The sequence below is a fragment of the Talaromyces atroroseus genome (assembly GCF_001907595.1).
Source record: "Talaromyces atroroseus strain IBT 11181 chromosome Unknown scaffold_3, whole genome shotgun sequence".
Taxonomy (NCBI): Eukaryota; Fungi; Ascomycota; class Eurotiomycetes; order Eurotiales; family Trichocomaceae; genus Talaromyces; species Talaromyces atroroseus.
Genome location: NW_017971435.1, coordinates 1918762 through 1936409, shown reverse-complemented (window position 1 = coordinate 1936409; position 17648 = coordinate 1918762). Strand labels below are relative to the sequence as shown.

The 17648-nt window shown below is 45.6% G+C and overlaps 7 protein-coding genes across 7 annotated transcripts, besides 2 other annotated features; 2 read left to right on the top strand and 5 right to left on the bottom strand.

The window, feature by feature from the left end:
- Window positions 1-316: 316 nt before the first annotated feature.
- Window positions 317-977, top strand: UA08_03699 (L-arabinitol 4-dehydrogenase; the record flags this gene model as incomplete). Its single annotated transcript, XM_020266028.1, has 2 exons — window positions 317-712; window positions 774-977. 2 exons carry the CDS (start codon window positions 317-319, stop codon window positions 975-977), a joined length of 600 nt encoding a protein of 199 aa, XP_020121497.1.
- Window positions 978-2871: 1894 nt separating this feature from the next.
- Window positions 2872-5088, bottom strand: UA08_03698 (hypothetical protein; the record flags this gene model as incomplete). The annotated part of the gene is made up of 7 exons (XM_020266027.1): window positions 2872-2924; window positions 2961-3563; window positions 3624-4074; window positions 4137-4566; window positions 4617-4771; window positions 4845-5007; window positions 5066-5088. The coding sequence occupies 7 exons, from the start codon at window positions 5086-5088 to the stop codon at window positions 2872-2874; spliced, it is 1878 nt and encodes a 625-aa protein (XP_020121083.1).
- Window positions 5089-5831: 743 nt separating this feature from the next.
- On the bottom strand, window positions 5832-6530 carry UA08_03697 (hypothetical protein; the record flags this gene model as incomplete). The annotated part of the gene is made up of 1 exon (XM_020266026.1): window positions 5832-6530. The coding sequence occupies one exon, from the start codon at window positions 6528-6530 to the stop codon at window positions 5832-5834; it is 699 nt and encodes a 232-aa protein (XP_020121082.1).
- A 494-nt stretch (window positions 6531-7024) lies between these two features.
- UA08_03696 (hypothetical protein) lies at window positions 7025-8900 on the bottom strand (the record flags this gene model as incomplete). Its single annotated transcript, XM_020266025.1, has 5 exons — window positions 7025-7146; window positions 7189-7560; window positions 7616-7900; window positions 7959-8462; window positions 8762-8900. 5 exons carry the CDS (start codon window positions 8898-8900, stop codon window positions 7025-7027), a joined length of 1422 nt encoding a protein of 473 aa, XP_020121085.1.
- Window positions 8901-9739: 839 nt separating this feature from the next.
- Window positions 9740-9815: a repeat region (Identified by RepeatMasker using a combination of RepBase library and repeat library created with RepeatScout).
- Window positions 9816-10142: 327 nt separating this feature from the next.
- UA08_03695 (hypothetical protein) lies at window positions 10143-10865 on the bottom strand (the record flags this gene model as incomplete). Its single annotated transcript, XM_020266024.1, has 1 exon — window positions 10143-10865. One exon carries the CDS (start codon window positions 10863-10865, stop codon window positions 10143-10145), a length of 723 nt encoding a protein of 240 aa, XP_020121084.1.
- Window positions 10866-11636: 771 nt separating this feature from the next.
- Window positions 11637-11887: a repeat region (Identified by RepeatMasker using a combination of RepBase library and repeat library created with RepeatScout).
- A 526-nt stretch (window positions 11888-12413) lies between these two features.
- Window positions 12414-14923, bottom strand: UA08_03694 (hypothetical protein; the record flags this gene model as incomplete). Its single annotated transcript, XM_020266023.1, has 7 exons — window positions 12414-12951; window positions 13016-13195; window positions 13252-13853; window positions 13927-14007; window positions 14116-14438; window positions 14550-14631; window positions 14831-14923. The coding sequence occupies 7 exons, from the start codon at window positions 14921-14923 to the stop codon at window positions 12414-12416; spliced, it is 1899 nt and encodes a 632-aa protein (XP_020121087.1).
- Window positions 14924-15426: 503 nt separating this feature from the next.
- On the top strand, window positions 15427-17113 carry UA08_03693 (hypothetical protein; the record flags this gene model as incomplete). Its single annotated transcript, XM_020266022.1, has 3 exons — window positions 15427-15587; window positions 15662-16755; window positions 16833-17113. The coding sequence occupies 3 exons, from the start codon at window positions 15427-15429 to the stop codon at window positions 17111-17113; spliced, it is 1536 nt and encodes a 511-aa protein (XP_020121086.1).
- Between the last annotated feature and the right edge of the window lie 535 nt (window positions 17114-17648).

The window sequence follows — 17648 nt, the reverse complement described above, 5'->3', positions numbered from 1 at the left end:
ATGGATCTAGGAGACAGGGTCGCCATTGAGCCGGGGGTTCCCTGCAATAAATGTTGGGTGTGTCGCGACGGAAGATATAATCTCTGCGAAGAAGTACAATTCGCAGGTGTATATCCCTACAAGGGTACAATGCAGCGATATAAAGTCCAGCCCGCAAGGTGGCTACATAAGTACATTTACCTTCTGTTCTACGCTGTCCTTATTTGAAGTTGCAGTTGCCTACAGTATTGATACGGTGTGAAGATTGCCAGAAAACATTTCCTTCGCTGAAGGTGCACTTCTCGAACCTCTCTCCGTGGCCATGAGCGGTATCAGGATGGCTCAGCTCAGCCTCGGTCGCGGCGTCCTAGTTTGCGGAGCTGGCCCAATTGGACTTATTACCTTAGCTGCGGCACGCGCATCAGGTGCTCATCCAATTGTCATAACCGACCTAGACTCTGACCGACTTGCGTTCGCAAGGACTTTCGTCCCGGGTTGCGTAACATACAAAGTCAACCCGGAACTCGAACCACGAGCAAATGGTAGAGTGATCCGGGAGCTGTTTGGAGATTTGGAGTATGACTCCCCTGAGACTGTTCTGGAGTGTACGGGTGTTGAGAGCAGTATCTGTACGGCGGCATATTCTGCTCGACGAGGGGGGAAAATTGTTGTGATCGGGGTGGGCAAGGAGATTATAAACAACTTGCCTTTTATGCATCTGTCACTTGCCGAGGTAGCTCTTGTGCCATTTATTCACCGTTACCATTACATTAATTGACTTCTCCTCTCGACAGATTGATCTCAGGTTCGTCAACCGTTACCATGACACATGGCCACCGGCAATTGCCTGCCTTAGCGGTGGCATACTAGATCTCAAGGGTCTCGTCACACACCGAATTCCACTTGAAAGGGCATCAGATGCAATGAGAATTGCCGCCAATCCTGAAGAAGCGAGTATAAAGGTTATGGTCGTTGATGAAGTAGATATCACTTTGTAGGCGTTGCAGATATGTCCCTGGGAAAGATACATGTATCGTAATATTTGCCCTCACCATGAGGTGAATTTGGAGTATCTAATGCGGAACCCATACGATTCATCTAAGTAAAGTACTTCATGCCTCAGATATGATGGACGATATTAGGCAAGAGCAGTGTGTGGAGATTAGGGTTACCTAGTGACTACCGAAAAAAGAAGCTGTAGCCGCTTTCCCCCGCAAATTTTGTCAAAAACCTTCGAAATAACCGTCCGGATGCTCCTCCGCATTCCAAAAAAGCAGGAATTGGGAATCGAGAGTCAATAATAGCCTGGTATATTTTAGAAAACTACACGTTCATCAGTATCTGCGAGCGACGCGATGATGGACCAAGGAATTAATTATTCACCCAATGTCGACACCAGACATCCAAATGCAGTTCGTTCTCCCGGGTCCCTCAACGACAGGTTTACACACAACTCACTCTATCTTGCTTCTCAAGATGAACTACGGGGAATGATATTTTCAATTGCACAATCAACCCCGACCAGTTCTTTACATGTAAAGGAGACAGAACATATCTTGCAAAGTCATCCTGCAAGCCAAGACTCTCACATAGTCATTGGAACACAGCAAGAGCAATGGACTTGCCCAGCAAGTCTCGTTTCAAGCCAAGCCCACGTCGTCTATCTAAAGAATTACGTCCGGGAAGTTGCTCCGTGGCTGGATATGTTTGACTCGCAAAGTACATTTGGCAATCAATTGCCTGTACTTGCTCGTGACTTCCCGGCTCTACTTTACGCTATACTTGCCATATCAGCGAGGCAGATGGAGAGGAAAACCGGGACCCATGGCTCACTAGACAGCCTTGAACTGTATCAAGAGTCCATTCGATTATTGGGCCCGTTGATACAAGTGCGCAATTCCAAGGTTATTGCTACGTGCGTTATGCTATGCTGCATGGAAATGATGTCTGCCAGGGGAGAGGATTGGCAGAGGCATCTAGAAGGATGTTCGGCACTTTTCAATGCTTTTGAAATTCATGGCTTCAGCACAGGCCTACTGCAGGCAGTCTTTTGGTGTTATGTCAGAATGGGTAAACCTAACTATGGTCATCTATGTAGAATGAACAGAAAGGCTGATAAGCATTTATGTAGATGTCTGTGGTGCCATAATATCCGACGGGATACTAGGTCCTCTTCTGAATACTTCACGATGGCTACCGCCTGGGTATACACATGAAGATGCACATCAACTGTTTCTTGACACACGTTCCCCGGACATGTATGCCAACTATGCGGTGTACTTATGCGCTCAAGTTTGTGAATTGCTCTCTAGTTATACACAATGTGTAGAACTAGGTCGAGAAAATGGCTGTCGTGGCCGAGAATTTGAGTCTAGCTGGTCTCAATTGTGGCACAGCCTCCAAAGATGGTTTTCTGAACGACCTGCTGAATTATTACCTATCCAGACTACCAAAGTAGGACCATTTCCACACATTTTCTTCCCGTTCTGGGCAGCGATATCGTCAAATCAACTCTATCACACCGCGTGTATTCTTATGCTCGATATAAAACCCCGTACCACGAACTTTGAAACAAATAATTCCGTGTTGTCCCCGGTGTGGCATGCTCGGCGGGTTTGTGGCATATCATTAGCTAACAATCACTTGGGATGTTTGAACAATGCTGTCCAGCCCATTTGGGTTGCTGGTCGGCTATTCACACACGCAGCTGAGCATGAAGTAATCATCAAGCTGATTCGAGATATTGAGGCTGCTAGTGGATGGGCCGCTTGTTGGAGAATTCATGATCTAAAAGCTTCCTGGGGCTATAATTGCTCATAGAGTAGTTCAATAAAAAACCGGCAGGGCACCATACAGCCGCGTGCTTTTTGATTTTTGTGGATCACGCCATGATTATGCCCATCCTCGAAAATCTTCCATTTTCAACCATTCTGCCTGCAAAGCGGCTATGACATCACTAGTATTCCAGCCTGTTAACTCACCAATACGATGTATCCCTTGGAGTATATCCACCTGCTGGGATCTATATGTCATTGTCTTTGCAGCGATAAAAAGCGACGACAACAAACTGAAATCCCAGCACTGGCGACGGTCATTGTGTAAGGCCATGCCACATATCCTCCTGGTATGCCACAGTATGGACCTCGCAGCACTGTGGATATGCAGAAGTTGGGCTGTGCGAGGCTTCTTCTGAAGCAGCAAATACATTGCGGTGTGATAAAGCTGGTTCCCAAAAACACCAGCACCGCTTGTGAATAATATTACTGGGAAGTCACTGAAGTCTCGCTCATGAGATTCGAGATCAGTAACAGGCTGGAAGAGACTGTTTCTTCTTGAATACCACTGATTTAGTTCGTGTGTGAGTTCTAACCACTTTTCTATCGTTCGGTGCGTTGATGATACACCGCTTGTTCCGCCATTGTAAAAAACAGCCGCCTGAACGCATAAAACTAATGGAACGTGGGCATGATAGAAAACCTCGTTCTCGACGTTGTTTCGAGAATAGAGGTCAAAGTTCTGAATCGTGATTGTCGTCAAAAGACTCAAAAGACGGGAAGTTGGATTGATCAATGCAACACTGAGATCTGTCAATTCTCGACATTAGCAAACAAAAATTCCAGCAGGAATAGTGATGCTCTACTTACCTAGCCTTAGCGTCAGCCAGAATATTGCCGATCTTAAGCTTTTCTCTAAAGCATACGGGATTAGCGAGCCTACGAGGTTCGAGTGATCAAGACTCATTTCTGTTTTAGTCCATGCGCAGTATGTATTGGAAATTAGGGTGTGCACCCGTTTGAGAGATGTGGTTAGAGCGAGAGAAGTAGGATGCATTTCGACTTGACGAAGCTGGTCGGCATTCTCATGAGAGCCTTCCAAGTTCAACGTGTTGGAAGGTGTTTCCCCTAACGTCGTATCGGTGTTGATAGAGTATATTCGCATAGACAACCCAAGATTGGGCGATTTAGGTGAGAATTTCTTAAATGAAAGAATCTCGGAGAGAATGTGCACATCTGGATGCGGTCCGAAAGGGGCAGCACCAACGGCTAGTTGGATGGCAGCTATTCCAAATGATTGACTCGTATCGCAAATATCCAGCTTGTCACAGTGATACGTGAGAATAAGTCACCCATCCAAACCACGACAATCTGGAAACTTACCCAGGTAGCCACTTCGTATCTATAGTGCTGAAGGGCGTGGATATCCCCACGCTCCTGTTGCTCTCCTTGCATGACTGCAGAACTGCAGAAGCCGGTATCTCTAGGGCCCAGTAAAAGTTCATTCTGGCGTAATGGGCTCGTGAGTGGGCCATCGAGGTTTCCTAATGTGTCATTGCAGAAACTAGATGAAGAATGCTCTCTTGAGATATTTTCAGTTGGTAGTCTGAGAAGTGCGTCTATGCTTGGAGCTTCACTTCGCTGGTGCAAGTCGGACATATTGGAGCTAAAATTTTCCGTTGTCTCGTCAGCAGAATGGTTAACTGCAAACATTGCAGATGATCGCACGCTGGAGACTGTCAAATTAAGTGTCAAGAGCCCCCCTGCTGCAGCTGTGTTGCCTTCTTTGGGGCTCGTAGTTTCATTGGGTGCCCTTTAACATCTTAGCCATCGCATTGAACGCAAAAAGTCGGGGATTCATACTGTGCCGCCACATTGCCATTGCTAACTCCGTTTGGGCTACAAGGCTGTGATGATACTTTGCTTTCATTGAAAGAGCTCCCATTCCCGTTTTTAGCTGTTGAAAGAACCGCCGAAGACTGATCCTCAGTTGTCTTCGACGGCGATGCGTTGACAAACTATAAATCTAGCTGTCAACCGAAAAGGAAAACACACAGAAATATGGCATAGAAGGTCTGTCACCTGAATTACCTCGTAATCCCTCCTATCCCGAGAAGGATCTACATGCTGCTGGTCGGGATGCTGAACGGTATATGCGTTCTTACTCAAAAAGGTCAACACAGGACCATACTGGCAAAGACTGCCTTTACGAATGCAGTTGCGGCATTCTGGCTTTCCTTCATCGCCTAACAAACTAAAGCGTCAGTTTTAGTATTCATCGAGAAAAATGAGTTTATCCGGGAGATACACACACTTCCGGCGTCGGGCGCGACATTGTCTGCATCCTGTTCTTACACGGGTCGAGCGCTGCAAACGGTCTCGCTGATTAGAGACCATTGCTTCCGTCAGTTATGTACTTATCCCCAGTACGATTAGCCGAGTGTATTCAAGTCATAAACTTCTTTGATGATTGACTGCGAGTAGTTTGAAGGCCCAAGTTTTGTTTCTGCGCGGTTGTCTAAAGCAAGCCTCAGGCACCTGGATTCTTGGCATTCATTACTTAATCACAACCCTAGCCTTCATAACCCTAACTGATTGGGCACCTTTTCACTTCTTATCGAAGGGAAAGAGAAGGGGGGAAGAGATGCGTGTATTCGTTAACTTAGGTAGGCCTCATGAGGAGGAGATATGTCCTCGGGAGGCACACTAACCTATGTAATCGGGAACCGCAGGCACGGTTCTGCAATACATCGAGGATCTCAACACCTTTTCTTCTTGTGCAACGCCATGGATATTTGACCCTTTTTATTCAAAGTCAGGGCGTACGCATCTGACGGACTAATTAATTTCTGGAATTCGGTTTCTAAATTGAAAGCTATTTATCTTGCTGTCATTACAAACTCCCGAGGTATATGAACGTTGGAACGTTTTATATTTACTTAGATAGCTAGGTATCTAGGTACCAGGTATGAAGGCAGATCAACGCCGTTACCTGCCCAGGTGGGTATTACCTGGTATATACGACTTCCCATCTCGAGCGCCATAAACCTCTGTATCCAGGTGTTGATATGCATGTTGTCACTGCGTAGCAGCAGCCCAAGCTGGGAACAACTCCGGCGGTTCAGCTCCCAGACTTGGAACCATCCCAGGATCTCCTTTCTCAATGGCAGTCTTGTATGCCGGCCTCTGTCCAACACGCTGTAGCCAAGCAAGAATCCCGCCATAGCCAGTCAAATCGATCGTGTAGAATAGCCTCATAGTAGACACGGAAACTACCGTCATGATATCCGCTGCTGTGAACTCTTCACCTGCCAACCAGCAAACCTGGCTGAGCCGATCATTCAACATATCAAGGACCGTTTTCAGCCGCGACTCTACATTCTTCTGCACGGGATGCTCGGGTCCCAACTTCAATGTTCCGAGTAGCATAGCTCTGAAGATACTTGGCTGCAAATTGCTATTTGATTGATGGAACCAATAGAGGTAGTCGCAATAATTTTTGTGAGATGGAGGCAAAGCTAGTCGTCCCTCGCCGTGTTTGTGAATAATGTACTCCATTATGGCACCGCTCTCGGCGAGTATTAATGGGTTGGATGGGTCAAAACTCGTGTCCGTGATAATGGGAGCGCCGCCCATGTGTGTCAGTGCCTTGATTTTTGGCGGAGCAAAGAGCGGACTGCGAGGGTAGCATTTAAGCTCATATGGAATTCCGAGTTCTTCGCAGAGCCAAACAATGCGTTCGCTCTGGCTGCGTTGAAGATGGTGCACGGTAAGCATGTCTGCTATGTTGATGGCAAGTAGTGCGATATTCGAAACGAAGAAAAGGATAATTCGCCGACTAAGGTTGGAAAGGAGCGACGGACGAGAATTTATACTTATATTTATCTGTTTCTGCTAATGAGTTTCCATTTGCTTCGAAAAATAAAATCTCAACCATCCTCCTTAGTGCTTCGGAGCCGTCACGGAGCCGCCGCGGAGCCGCTGTGGAATCGCTTCGCCACATTATCAAAATTTTACCTGCGGCTTTTCATGTAAGCACGTTGTTCTAGATGAATCTAGTGATAAATTCCCTGGTATGTTGATTTCAAAAGCCTTGTTGTTACTCTTTTCGTTACGTAGATGAACAAATCTCACATCTTCAATTCCGTGTTCGGGTTGTGCATTTAACATCCAGACTTGCAGACTATCAATTGCAGTACTTTTTCAATGATGATTCTCTTAGCGTATGAACGTACAAGGCTGTATTTTGCCCCGTGGACAGGCATATTCAACTATGGAAAGGTCTGTAGTTCGTCAACCCCCCAGCAGTCCATCAACACATCGCTATGTGAGCTCATGAGTTTCTGAACGGTAGGTCTCGCTGACCGAGCCCCTGCCACGGTAGCATCCATACCTAATAGGCATTTCAAGACAGTTCTGATCGAATGCATCCTACTGTCCACATCATCCATAAACTCGACATCTCTTCCGAACATTGTGACGTTGGTGAAGGTAGTTTGTTGGATAAGATGTTCCAGCGCCTTACTCAAAACTGTCACAACCGGTGCAAGGCTAGCATGGTGTAAAATAAAAGGTAGCTTTAACTCAGAGTCGTAGGAAAGTCGGATATATCCGTGCTTGGTTGAAATATTGTTGATACGACTTGAAATCGCGACTACTGACGAAATAGCATTCATTTCGTATTCCCGAGCTTTCTTTGAAACGTTATGCGTAGCTTCATCATTTACATCCAAACCATAATGGACCGCCGCGTCAATTTGTTCAACAAGAATAAGGGCTCCCAAATTCCAGAACAAGGTCTGATAACCTAGTGATATTCAACAAAGTATAATTTTACTGACTTGAACGGCTTAGATACGTACCGACAGCTAATTGCGAGACGTCAGATAATCCTTCGAAACGCGATAGGGCTTCCTCACAAAATCGGCCATAAGTCGAACTAAATTTATCGACAAGATTGATAGAGACGTCTAAAGCAGTACGCAGTGCTGATTTTTCGGTAATATATTGGGCTTCACGTACAAGCTGCTTCACTCTGGTAACCTGCCTCAAAACTTGTCCTATGGGCCTAACAATCTTCTGGCATAGCGATGGCACTTCTGTGTCGAAGGCTTGAGATATCTGACCAGAAAGATCCGAAGAGACGTCTATCATAAGTTAATTCAACGAAAGAGCTAGAGCAGAAATAGAAAAACAAACACTCACAGTTGCAATTTGGGGGGTCGTCCGTAAGAATGCAGTCTCGATCACAGATCAAGGACTCAAAGGTATCTTTGACATATGCGAACCATTCAAAAACCCTAACTGAGGATTCAAGAAGCCTTCTATAGTTTGACGCGGGGCTCAAGTTCCGACTGAACTCTTCGACCATGACTTTTAAGTCGCGCAGATGACTTAGACATTCATTTAGAATTCTGTTCTTGTCTATCAGAGTGTCATTGAATTCTTCAGGCGCAACAGACATGTGGAAGAGAAGCATGGCATAAACACGTGTGAATGATCGACTGGGTTTCGCATTTAGAATTCGAGATCGCGCGCCAAACCATGCGGTGCTGAACGCGTGAAGGGTCTCCATGGACGATCCGTTCTCATTTGCAGATGTACAGAGTGGAAGGCCAATTTGAGATTTGTCAGAAGCTAACCATTGAAGTGCAAAGGCTTGCTGGACAGAGATCAAAATGGCTTCATCCTCTTCTCTACTTTGTCGGTCTAATATGTTTCCATAGAGATGGGAAAAATGATCTAGAAACCGAGCCAATCCAACGAATGTTACCTTGGTTGGTTTTCCATGTGCTTCATTATAGACCCGATTTTGTAAATGGGAAATTTGGGACGGAGTTATTATTGTTTGAGGCCCAGATTCAGAAGACATCGCTCCGTCAATTGACACGTTCGGGTTGATGACTTCATTTGATATACTCCGCTCGCCTGGAGAATTGGATACATATACACCGCTAAATGAATATTTGTAGGGGGGCGCGAACGGGTTGCATTCATAGTCCAAGTACCTCGATTCCATTCCATATACCATCGAGGTGTATGTGTGGTGAAGGCGAGCTCCCAGAACATTTGCCGTAAATGTGCAATTGAGGAGTTGAATAGGGCTTCCTCTCCAATATCCAGAAAAGCTTTCTTCGTCGATATCATTTCGGTGGCCCAATGGTGCCATGGAAGCAGATAATGAGAGTCTAGGGGATCTAGTTCGGCTCGCAAGCTCTCCTAGAACGAAAGATTCTTCAGTACGAACCAGCCATTCGTCGTGAGCGTTGTCTAATGTGGTGAAATCAGCAAAGATGTCGTTATGTGCTCCACAAGAATAATCGACATCGGATATATCGTGATGAGATTCCGAGATTGATGACTGTATTGTTTCCCGTGCGGATAAGTGGCTTAAAATAGCAAAACGCTTCTTCTTTTTCTGCTCTGTCCGAGTTGAGACATAGTTGAAGGTACATTTATAACCCAAATGCGCACAGTTGAAACAGACCAGGCCAGAAACAGGAGGCGGTTCTTCATAGACACATTTACGTTTTAACCGACGGCGTGGGTCACAGCTGGAATATTGGCGCCGTGGCGGCATTGTAGGTAATTCAATGACACTGGAAAAGCAGTAGTGTGGCATCAAAGTGTGAGCGCTGAAGAATTAATCGTTATCGGCCTAAGGCTCCCGGCGAATCCTACCTACGTACTACCTAGCCAATGACAGGCAGCCAAGCATACCAAGTCCGTCCGACTCTATCATCATGAATCCCAAGCTTTTCATCTTCGAGTTTTTTCTCTCCTTTCCGGTTACTTCTTGTTGACGTGTGTGGCTTGGCGGAAGGTACTGTTAAAAATTGGTATCGCTAAATGTAAGGCAGTTTGCGGCGATCTTGCTATATGTATAGTAAGAAAAAGGAAGGCAGTAATAAATGTAAACTCCAATCCTAGAAACACGATGTATTGCCATATAAGGAAGATGGCCTAGATTCTAAATTTGAAAGAGTTATAAAACATAATTCACATAAAATGAGCATTACGAGAAGGAGTCCCTTTTTGATGGCCTGCTGGTTAATGATCCGTTGTCAAAAAGACACCTGAAGTTACATTTTGTCTGATTATAGTTGGCTTAGGAGATTGAAAGCTTATCATGAGAGGAGCAGAATATGATATCTGAGTTTTCCATATTGAAGATTAATGACAGTAAATCAGGAGCTCAGATGTAAAGACTTTTATGAAGTCGCAACTTGCATTCGAAGCCACGACGCCAGTCACAAGCCAGAATGGATTTTCTTTTTTGGCCTTTTTCCGATTTTTTTTTCCCTTTCTATTTTTTTTTCTTGCTTTTTCTTTCTCTTTCGAGATTGAGTAGTGTGTCAAGTGACAGCAAAGCACCATCCAATGAAAAGATCACTCAACTGCGACAATTGTCAGACTATCCATATTGACTTGCCCACGGTTCTTCACGATTCGTGCACTTTGCCCCCCGAAATCGTCATTTATGCGGACAGCCGGAAAGCCATTTTTGTTCCAATTGCCAACCTGAATGATAGGTTTGGTAGGTTGTGGACCCTTGCTAAGATCGTGAGGAACAAAAGGGTGAAGCTGGCATCGATACGTCTTCCGCAGTTCCCCGAAGAAGACGTCTTTGAGAGTGTCAATGTGAGCCTGTTTATGTTCTTCAGAGATATAGGCTGGGCGTAAACCCCCAAGGTACTTTATCACTGGTATAAGGAGATATAGCTCAACTCCCGTGTCCTCCATTAAGTATGAAGCCGCGACGTATCGCACCAACTTGCTGCTTGCCTCAAGGCAAAAGGGACATTCATTGCAAGGAAGTCGAGCAAATACCACACATCGCCTTCCAATGGCAATCACAACATCCTCAATGCAAGAGTCTGAGTACGATATATGTTTGGCAAATATGTTCATGTCCGAGCAGTCTGTGTAGTTTACGACCCGCACTTCCATGTACGCTACCTCAATGTTCTTTCCGTCTTTGTGTTCGCCTTCCTCGATAATTGTCGGTTTTGATCTTGAGCAAGCCGGGGTGTGTGCTCGGATTTCGGCTTGCTCTTGGGTTTCTCCCGGACCGGGAGTAACCGCATAAAACAGCGCAGCTTCGGCAGACATAACTCTAGAATCTAGCTAGATATAGGATACAGTTAGCAGAGCTTGCAGTAATGAGGTACTTATCCAGCAGTCATGTTGACTAAGAAGGAACGAAATGACTGATCTATCCTCAGTGTTTTCAGGGGCGTATCTTACTAGGAGAAAATGAAGGTCTTGTTTCGTTAGCATGAATCGGGAGCATCTGGCAGAGTACAATATCAATTCTTCTCTCACCTGAGTAGGAGCTGGAAGATCCCTGGGGTATATTTAGTTGACTAAGGATTGAACGGCGTTGCGTCCCTTCCTTAACTGATAACCCGAGTTGTTTGTTGAACGACGATTGATTAGTCTTGGTTGATAAGAGAAATCAGAGATCAGCACTGGATAATATTGCAGCAAGAGCTACTTGAAGGTGAAGTTGAAAGAGGGATAGGGCAGGGAGCAAGAGGTACATTTATAGCCTTCATCATCTCAATACAGGCCTGGTTATCTGTGCTCGTTGAGTCACGATAAGTATCATAACAGTTTCAATATTGTGGAAATTACTCACTGAACCCATCTGTGTCCTTTGACTATCACAATTTTCAATTCCTTCCATTGTTCTCTGATGCATTAAGGATCGAGGTTCTTTGTTGTATGTCAGGTCCGATGTTGACGATGTCTCACCGATATACCGTTTCTATTAGTTGAATGCACATATTAAGTCATTATTAAAACCGATAAGATGTTCGGCGTCTTATGACAAAGCCTTGAATGAGCAAACATGACAGGTATGGGTCATATTTGTTGAATGCCTAAACAATCTAGCAACGTTGCCGTTTGGAAACAGGGAGAGTATAAGATGCTACAAAAGACAACATACATGTACAAAGGCCTTTGGAATGTTTCAAAGGTAATGTGTATGACATCCGTTTTAGTGAGGGCTCATAGAATGTAGTAAAATATTGGACTTTTTACCATAATGCCCATGAAAAGGAATCTGATAGCCTAGTCTGGATCATTAGTTGGTCAGAATTGTCATTTCTTTCCTACTCCTAACCGCTTAGAGGAAGTTTCCAAGGCTAGCTTCTCAACGTATATTTTATTACCTCGAGGATGGGATACTTCCGGGGCCAAAGTGCTGGCATCAATCCCGACTGTAATAAAGGGGCAAAAATCTTTACTATTATGGGTCTTACCGAGAAGAGGAAGATTGTTGTCACAAAATCAAATTCCTCACCATTTGTAGCGAAAGTATTACATAGCACGACTTGTTTTTGCACTTCTTAGTGCGTTAACAACATGGTTACTGTAGTCACTTATGTGAAATAGACACTAAAATAATAGTCATCTTATTGAAGCCAAGGAAAATGATGCCTCGTACAAGAAGACACCTTCTTTATTAGTGCTGAAATACCTCATGCATGGCATTCGATGTTACCGCAATTCTTCGAGTGTCGAGGTACATAGCGATAACTCGAGGAAAAGATCGAATTGGAAGTTAACATCTATTTTTCATGATGATATAATACGTAAATAGTACCTTCTAGACATGTTTTCTCCAAGGAAGTTACACTTCGTGTCCAGGGTCTAGGCATTGTCGAAGAGGTTGATTGTGTCAATGGTATGATCTGCATGGCTTTGATCCGCTTTCCCAAACATAACGGCAGGGAATAGAGCACTGTAGTCGTCATCAGGCAATGAAAATTCGGGATTCAGCAATTGATCTATGGCATTCAAATTCATGCTCCCATGCTGCACATCCTCCTCGTTTAACCAGATTAATGGAGCCGCAACAGGAACCAAAGACTCGGGCTCGCGCAAGCCAGAAGCTGTACGGGTTTCCCTTGTTCCAACGAGATTTCCTGGAAAAGAGAGATTACTGCTTCGTTGGCTGGTGAGGTTGGCTGTTTTGTGCATCTCGTTTCTCCTTTTCATATTGCGCAAAATGTGCTGTGCTCTCTCAAATAATCGAAACATCACACCGGCACTCCAGTAAGTATTACTGATGTTTTCGAGAAAAATCATGCAAAGATGAAGCTTGTTACTCGCCAGCCCACTCTGGACAGGATCGTTTGCTCGACAGTCCGACAGATGAACTTGCATGGTAGGTATTAAGGCCGTAATACTATTTAACAAGTAATCATTAGCATCTTGGCAATCAGGCATATAGATTGAAGAGCGAGACAAACATCATTGGTTTCACATAGTTCAGAGCGCCGATTTGCATGATTTTCTCCAGAATCATGTTTGTTGCCGATGCCGCTGCCCGCGCACGCGATTGAATGGCTTTTAGCCATAACGCACCTGCGTCTACCGGTATTTCTGCGGGATTGATGAGATACTGGCGGTATAGTATGACTATTGTAGACCTATTTTGAGTGTCAGAATGACTGAAAATATGTAGTCCGGTTCCTCGGGAGCTCACTGATAGAAAATATCCCAGTGGTACCTATGAATGAGAACAAGTTCATCCGTAGCTTCTGGCTGAAGCTCCGGCTGTTTATATGCGTCAAGGTCTGTGGCTATCTTTTCGATATCGTGGGTATCTGGCTTCAACCCTTTGACGCGATAATGCATTCGTAGAACCTGGCCCAGTATGATGCTGGTCTTGACAAAATAGACCCATATCTCTGCCAACGTATCCGAATGATGCGGGACGAACTTTGTCCGAATCTCGGATTTTATATTAGCTATTTCATCGGCAACGTCCTGTGCACAGGGCATGAACACATCGTAGTCCTCGTCGTGCACTCGCATGGGACGGCCTTTGGCAAGTGAAAGCCATCGATCCCGGATAACACATGCCCACCAGATACGACGAGAAAGCGGGTGAAATTGAGCTGGTATTATACTGTTTATGAAATGAGGATCCCGGTGGATGCCAACACTTTGAGCCAGAGAAATGGCGATGCCAACCCAATACCATGCTCCAGTATGGTCTTGGGGATCGGTATACCAAAAACTCATCAAGAGCACCGACTGTATCAATGTGAGCTTATCCGTACCACGGTCTAGATCGTACAAGCACTGAATAGCGTTTCAAGAAAACCGTCAGTTACCTCGTGATGTTCACGCAGGTGCGATCGAATCTTCAACAAACCTTTGCTCTTGTATACATGGCTGTCTTCATGGCTTTCCTTGACGAGAAACCGACATTGCGTAAAGCTTCATCGTCCACAAACTAGGTTATACATATGTTAGCAACGCTGTTGAGTAATTATCTTTGGTACTCGCTTATTTGACATGCGCAAATCGTGGAACATGCTGCTCGAAATTATATGGAACTCACATTTGCAGCGGCTAGGAACATACTCCACATAAGCAGAGGATTAATATTTTGAAATCCATTGTTCTGGTATTCATTCAATATAAACGATGCATCGACGACAGGCAAGAGAAAGTGCACATGCCGGAAATAAAAATCAAGTATGCTGTCTGTTTTTTCCTTGGAGAAGGTCTCAAAGCCACCCTCGGCACGAATCAGCTCCACTTCATGCGGCTTGTGGATGGTGTTATTTGGGAGATGCGAGGAGGTTCTCAGAGGCAGCGCTTCCTGAGGCGTCTCGGAGTGGCACAGATCGTAGACAGAGTATCGCGGGCCACGTTTGTCCCCTACAGCGAAGTGTCAGTCCCCGCAGGCCGTGTAACGGGGATATCATACCTATATAGCTTGCTGGGGAATCATCAGGCAGTATACATTCGCCTCTGGAAATCGATGCATACCGATCTTCGTAATCTTGGCGAGTGGACCTTGGCTCTGCATCTCCAGAATGAACAGTGGCTCGCGGACGTCGCGGTCTGGACTCTTTTCATTCAGTTGAGTTGTTCAGGGTCAAATGGACTATGACTTCTATCGTCTGGTAGCCTCACCGATGCTTTTTGCGTGGTAGTACTTCACAGACCGTAGCCTCGTACTGGCAATTCGAGCAGGGAACTCCTGTCTGCGTCACGTCGCAGCGGACTTTGCGGCGATTACAGGTCTGACAGGCCACTTTTGAACGTACACGTTCTGTTTTTCTTGGGCTGCTGCCAGTTGCAGTGCGGGCAGTCTGGGGAGTCATCTCACTCGCCTGCGATAATGCCGGAGTTTCCAACATAATGCTTGCAGTCGCCGACGGGTAGACAGACCTCAGTTGGTCGGCAAAGTCTTGCCGTGGCATTTACTATTTAGGGCGATTTAAGCTGGTTTTCCCCCGCATTCTCCATTTTCGTGCAGCGGTTGTGTTCGGCATTTTCGGCTCTTTCGGCTGAAAAGACCGTGCATTCTCCCAGTTTCTGGGGAGTTGGAACAAAGACTGGACAATGAATGCTAAAGGCTTGCATCGTAGCGATGACCGTGCGCAAATTAATCGTCTCTGTGTTGGAATGCCTCCTGACATGTTCGGATACGTCTCCAGCTTGTTCCATGCCCTCCCTCTCATGCTGGCGGCTGGCTCGGTAAAAAAGCAAGCGTCCCTGCGCAGATCGGTAAGCAGTGAAACCGAGCTGTAGGTATAAGAACAACAAAAAAGAAATGACATAGAGATTCTCTCAACGTCAGAGCATCGTCTAATGTCTTCCTAGCTACAATCTACGCAGACTCTACTATAGTTCATTCACCATGGTTTCGAACGACACCACTATTAGTTCTCTCGCAGAACACGATGGGCCCAGGAAAGATCGTTCTGCGTATGAAATTGAGATAGTGGAAGACGCAAAGATCGCCCCTGCGGTATTTACCGAAGCGCAAGAGCGCCATCTTGTTCGAAAGCTAGATCTCTGGTACGAACTTTCATGTTGCTGGTGAGCTAGATAGCTAAGTATATACTTACCGTGAGCAAAAACGACATCTACAGGATTGTGCCACTTATGATGGTTACATATATGCTCCAAAGCTACGACAAGGGGATCCTGAGTGCAGCGTCGCAGTTCAACATCAATGCCGACTTGGGATTAACCGTTGTCATTGGGCACGAGGCAGACGGAACTCCCATTACCAACAATCAACGATACTCAAATGCGTCGATGATTTTCTATGTTGGCTATGTCGTCGGAACATATCCTATGTCATATCTAGCACAGCGTTTCTCTGTCTCGAAAATCATCTCCGGTGCCACTTTTCTCTGGGGAGCTGTGGTCATGTCCACAGCAGGCTGTACCAATTATGCCGGCATTATTGTCAACCGTCTTGTTCTAGGAGTCTTAGAATCAGCTGTTGCTCCAACTTTCACTGTCTTGGTGACTTTTTGGTGGACGAGAGAAGAGCAGGGTCTACGGACTGGCCTGTGGTATTGTTGCGTGGGGGTTGCCACTGCTATATCACCTCTCATCAATTACGGGCTGGGCCAGATAAGGGGGCCGTTGGCTTCATGGAAACCAATGTTTCTCGTATTGGGGGCCGTCACAACACTCTGGTCCGCGGCTTTGTTTTTCTGTCTTCCTGATAGCCCAATGGAAACTAAAGGATTGACCGAATCTGAAAGAGAACTTGCCATTCAACGCTTGAACCGAAATAAAGCAGGAACCATCAACCATACATTCAATAAGCACCAGTTCTTCGAAGCGTTTCGAGATTATAAACTTTACAGCTGCACAATTCTCATCCTGCTCACTGGTGTCCCCTCGGGCGCTATTGGTACCTTTGGAACGATTGTTATCAACGGCTTTGGCTTCAGTCATTTCGAGTCTCTGGCACTTACTTGTCCAATTGGTGGTCTCACGGCCTTGAGTATTCTGATTGTTAGCTATGTTAGCCGGAAATTTGCAAACAGTCGATATCTCTGTATCGCAATTTGCGGTATCATATCTATTGTTGGCACTGTAATATGCTGGGTAGGGCCTCGGAACAACAGGGGCCTGCTATTTGCTGGAATATTCCTTATTGCTGTGCAGGTTGCCTCTGGCGGATTGGCCGTGTCACTGGCAGCCTCCAACATTGCCGGTCATACCAGTGAGTAGGGACTCTTCTTCCAGTTCCCTAGATTTTGTGACAAGGAACGGATGCTGACACTAGTATTCCTGACATAGAAAAAGCCACAACAAGTGCAACTACGTTCGTCGGTTATTGTATTGGCAACATCATCGGGCCACTGATTTTTGGCGCTTCTCCAGGGCCTCTTTATCGTGCCGGCTTCATCGGTAGTTTTGTATGCCTGTGCGCGGTGGTTGCAATTGCAGCTGCCACCTATGTGCTTCTACGGAGGGAAAATGCGAAGCGAGACAGGATGCACGGGGCTCCGATTGACCATGTTTCTGTAGATGAGGAGCTAACTGATGTGCAAAATCCCGATTTTCGCTACGTGCTGTAGATTGGGCTAACCGGGACAGTATCGATCAATTTACATAGCTGTGCTCTTATGCGGGGATAATAAGTTCTCTTTGTTCTTTGTCTTAGTCTCACGAATGGCATTTATATTCTTCATTATAACTGCGTCAATGCGTACCCAACACACGGTCATCAATCGTTTTACTGGTCCTCGGTATATGTCCGGCATAAGCTAGCTGATGTCAATGGTCAGCTATGCATGCCGCAGAAAACTCCGGGGTATGTAATACGCAGCATCCATGTTTGGGTCCTAGCGAGTGCGGGGGGAAAGTCTTTCAACTCTACACAGTCTAGCGAGTATACCAAGGTATATTCGAAGCCCACAACTAGAGCCATATGCCGAACAAGCACGAGGTGACACAGTGATGGGCAGCCAACGCAACAAAGGTTGGGTTCCTGCCAACAGAGGTAGGTATAAATACCTCAACATAGGTGTATATAAAATGTCTACTCATCGAACTTCCAAGCGTACAGTCCCTCTCCGAGAATATTTGGATCGGCAATGAACAGCATTCCTT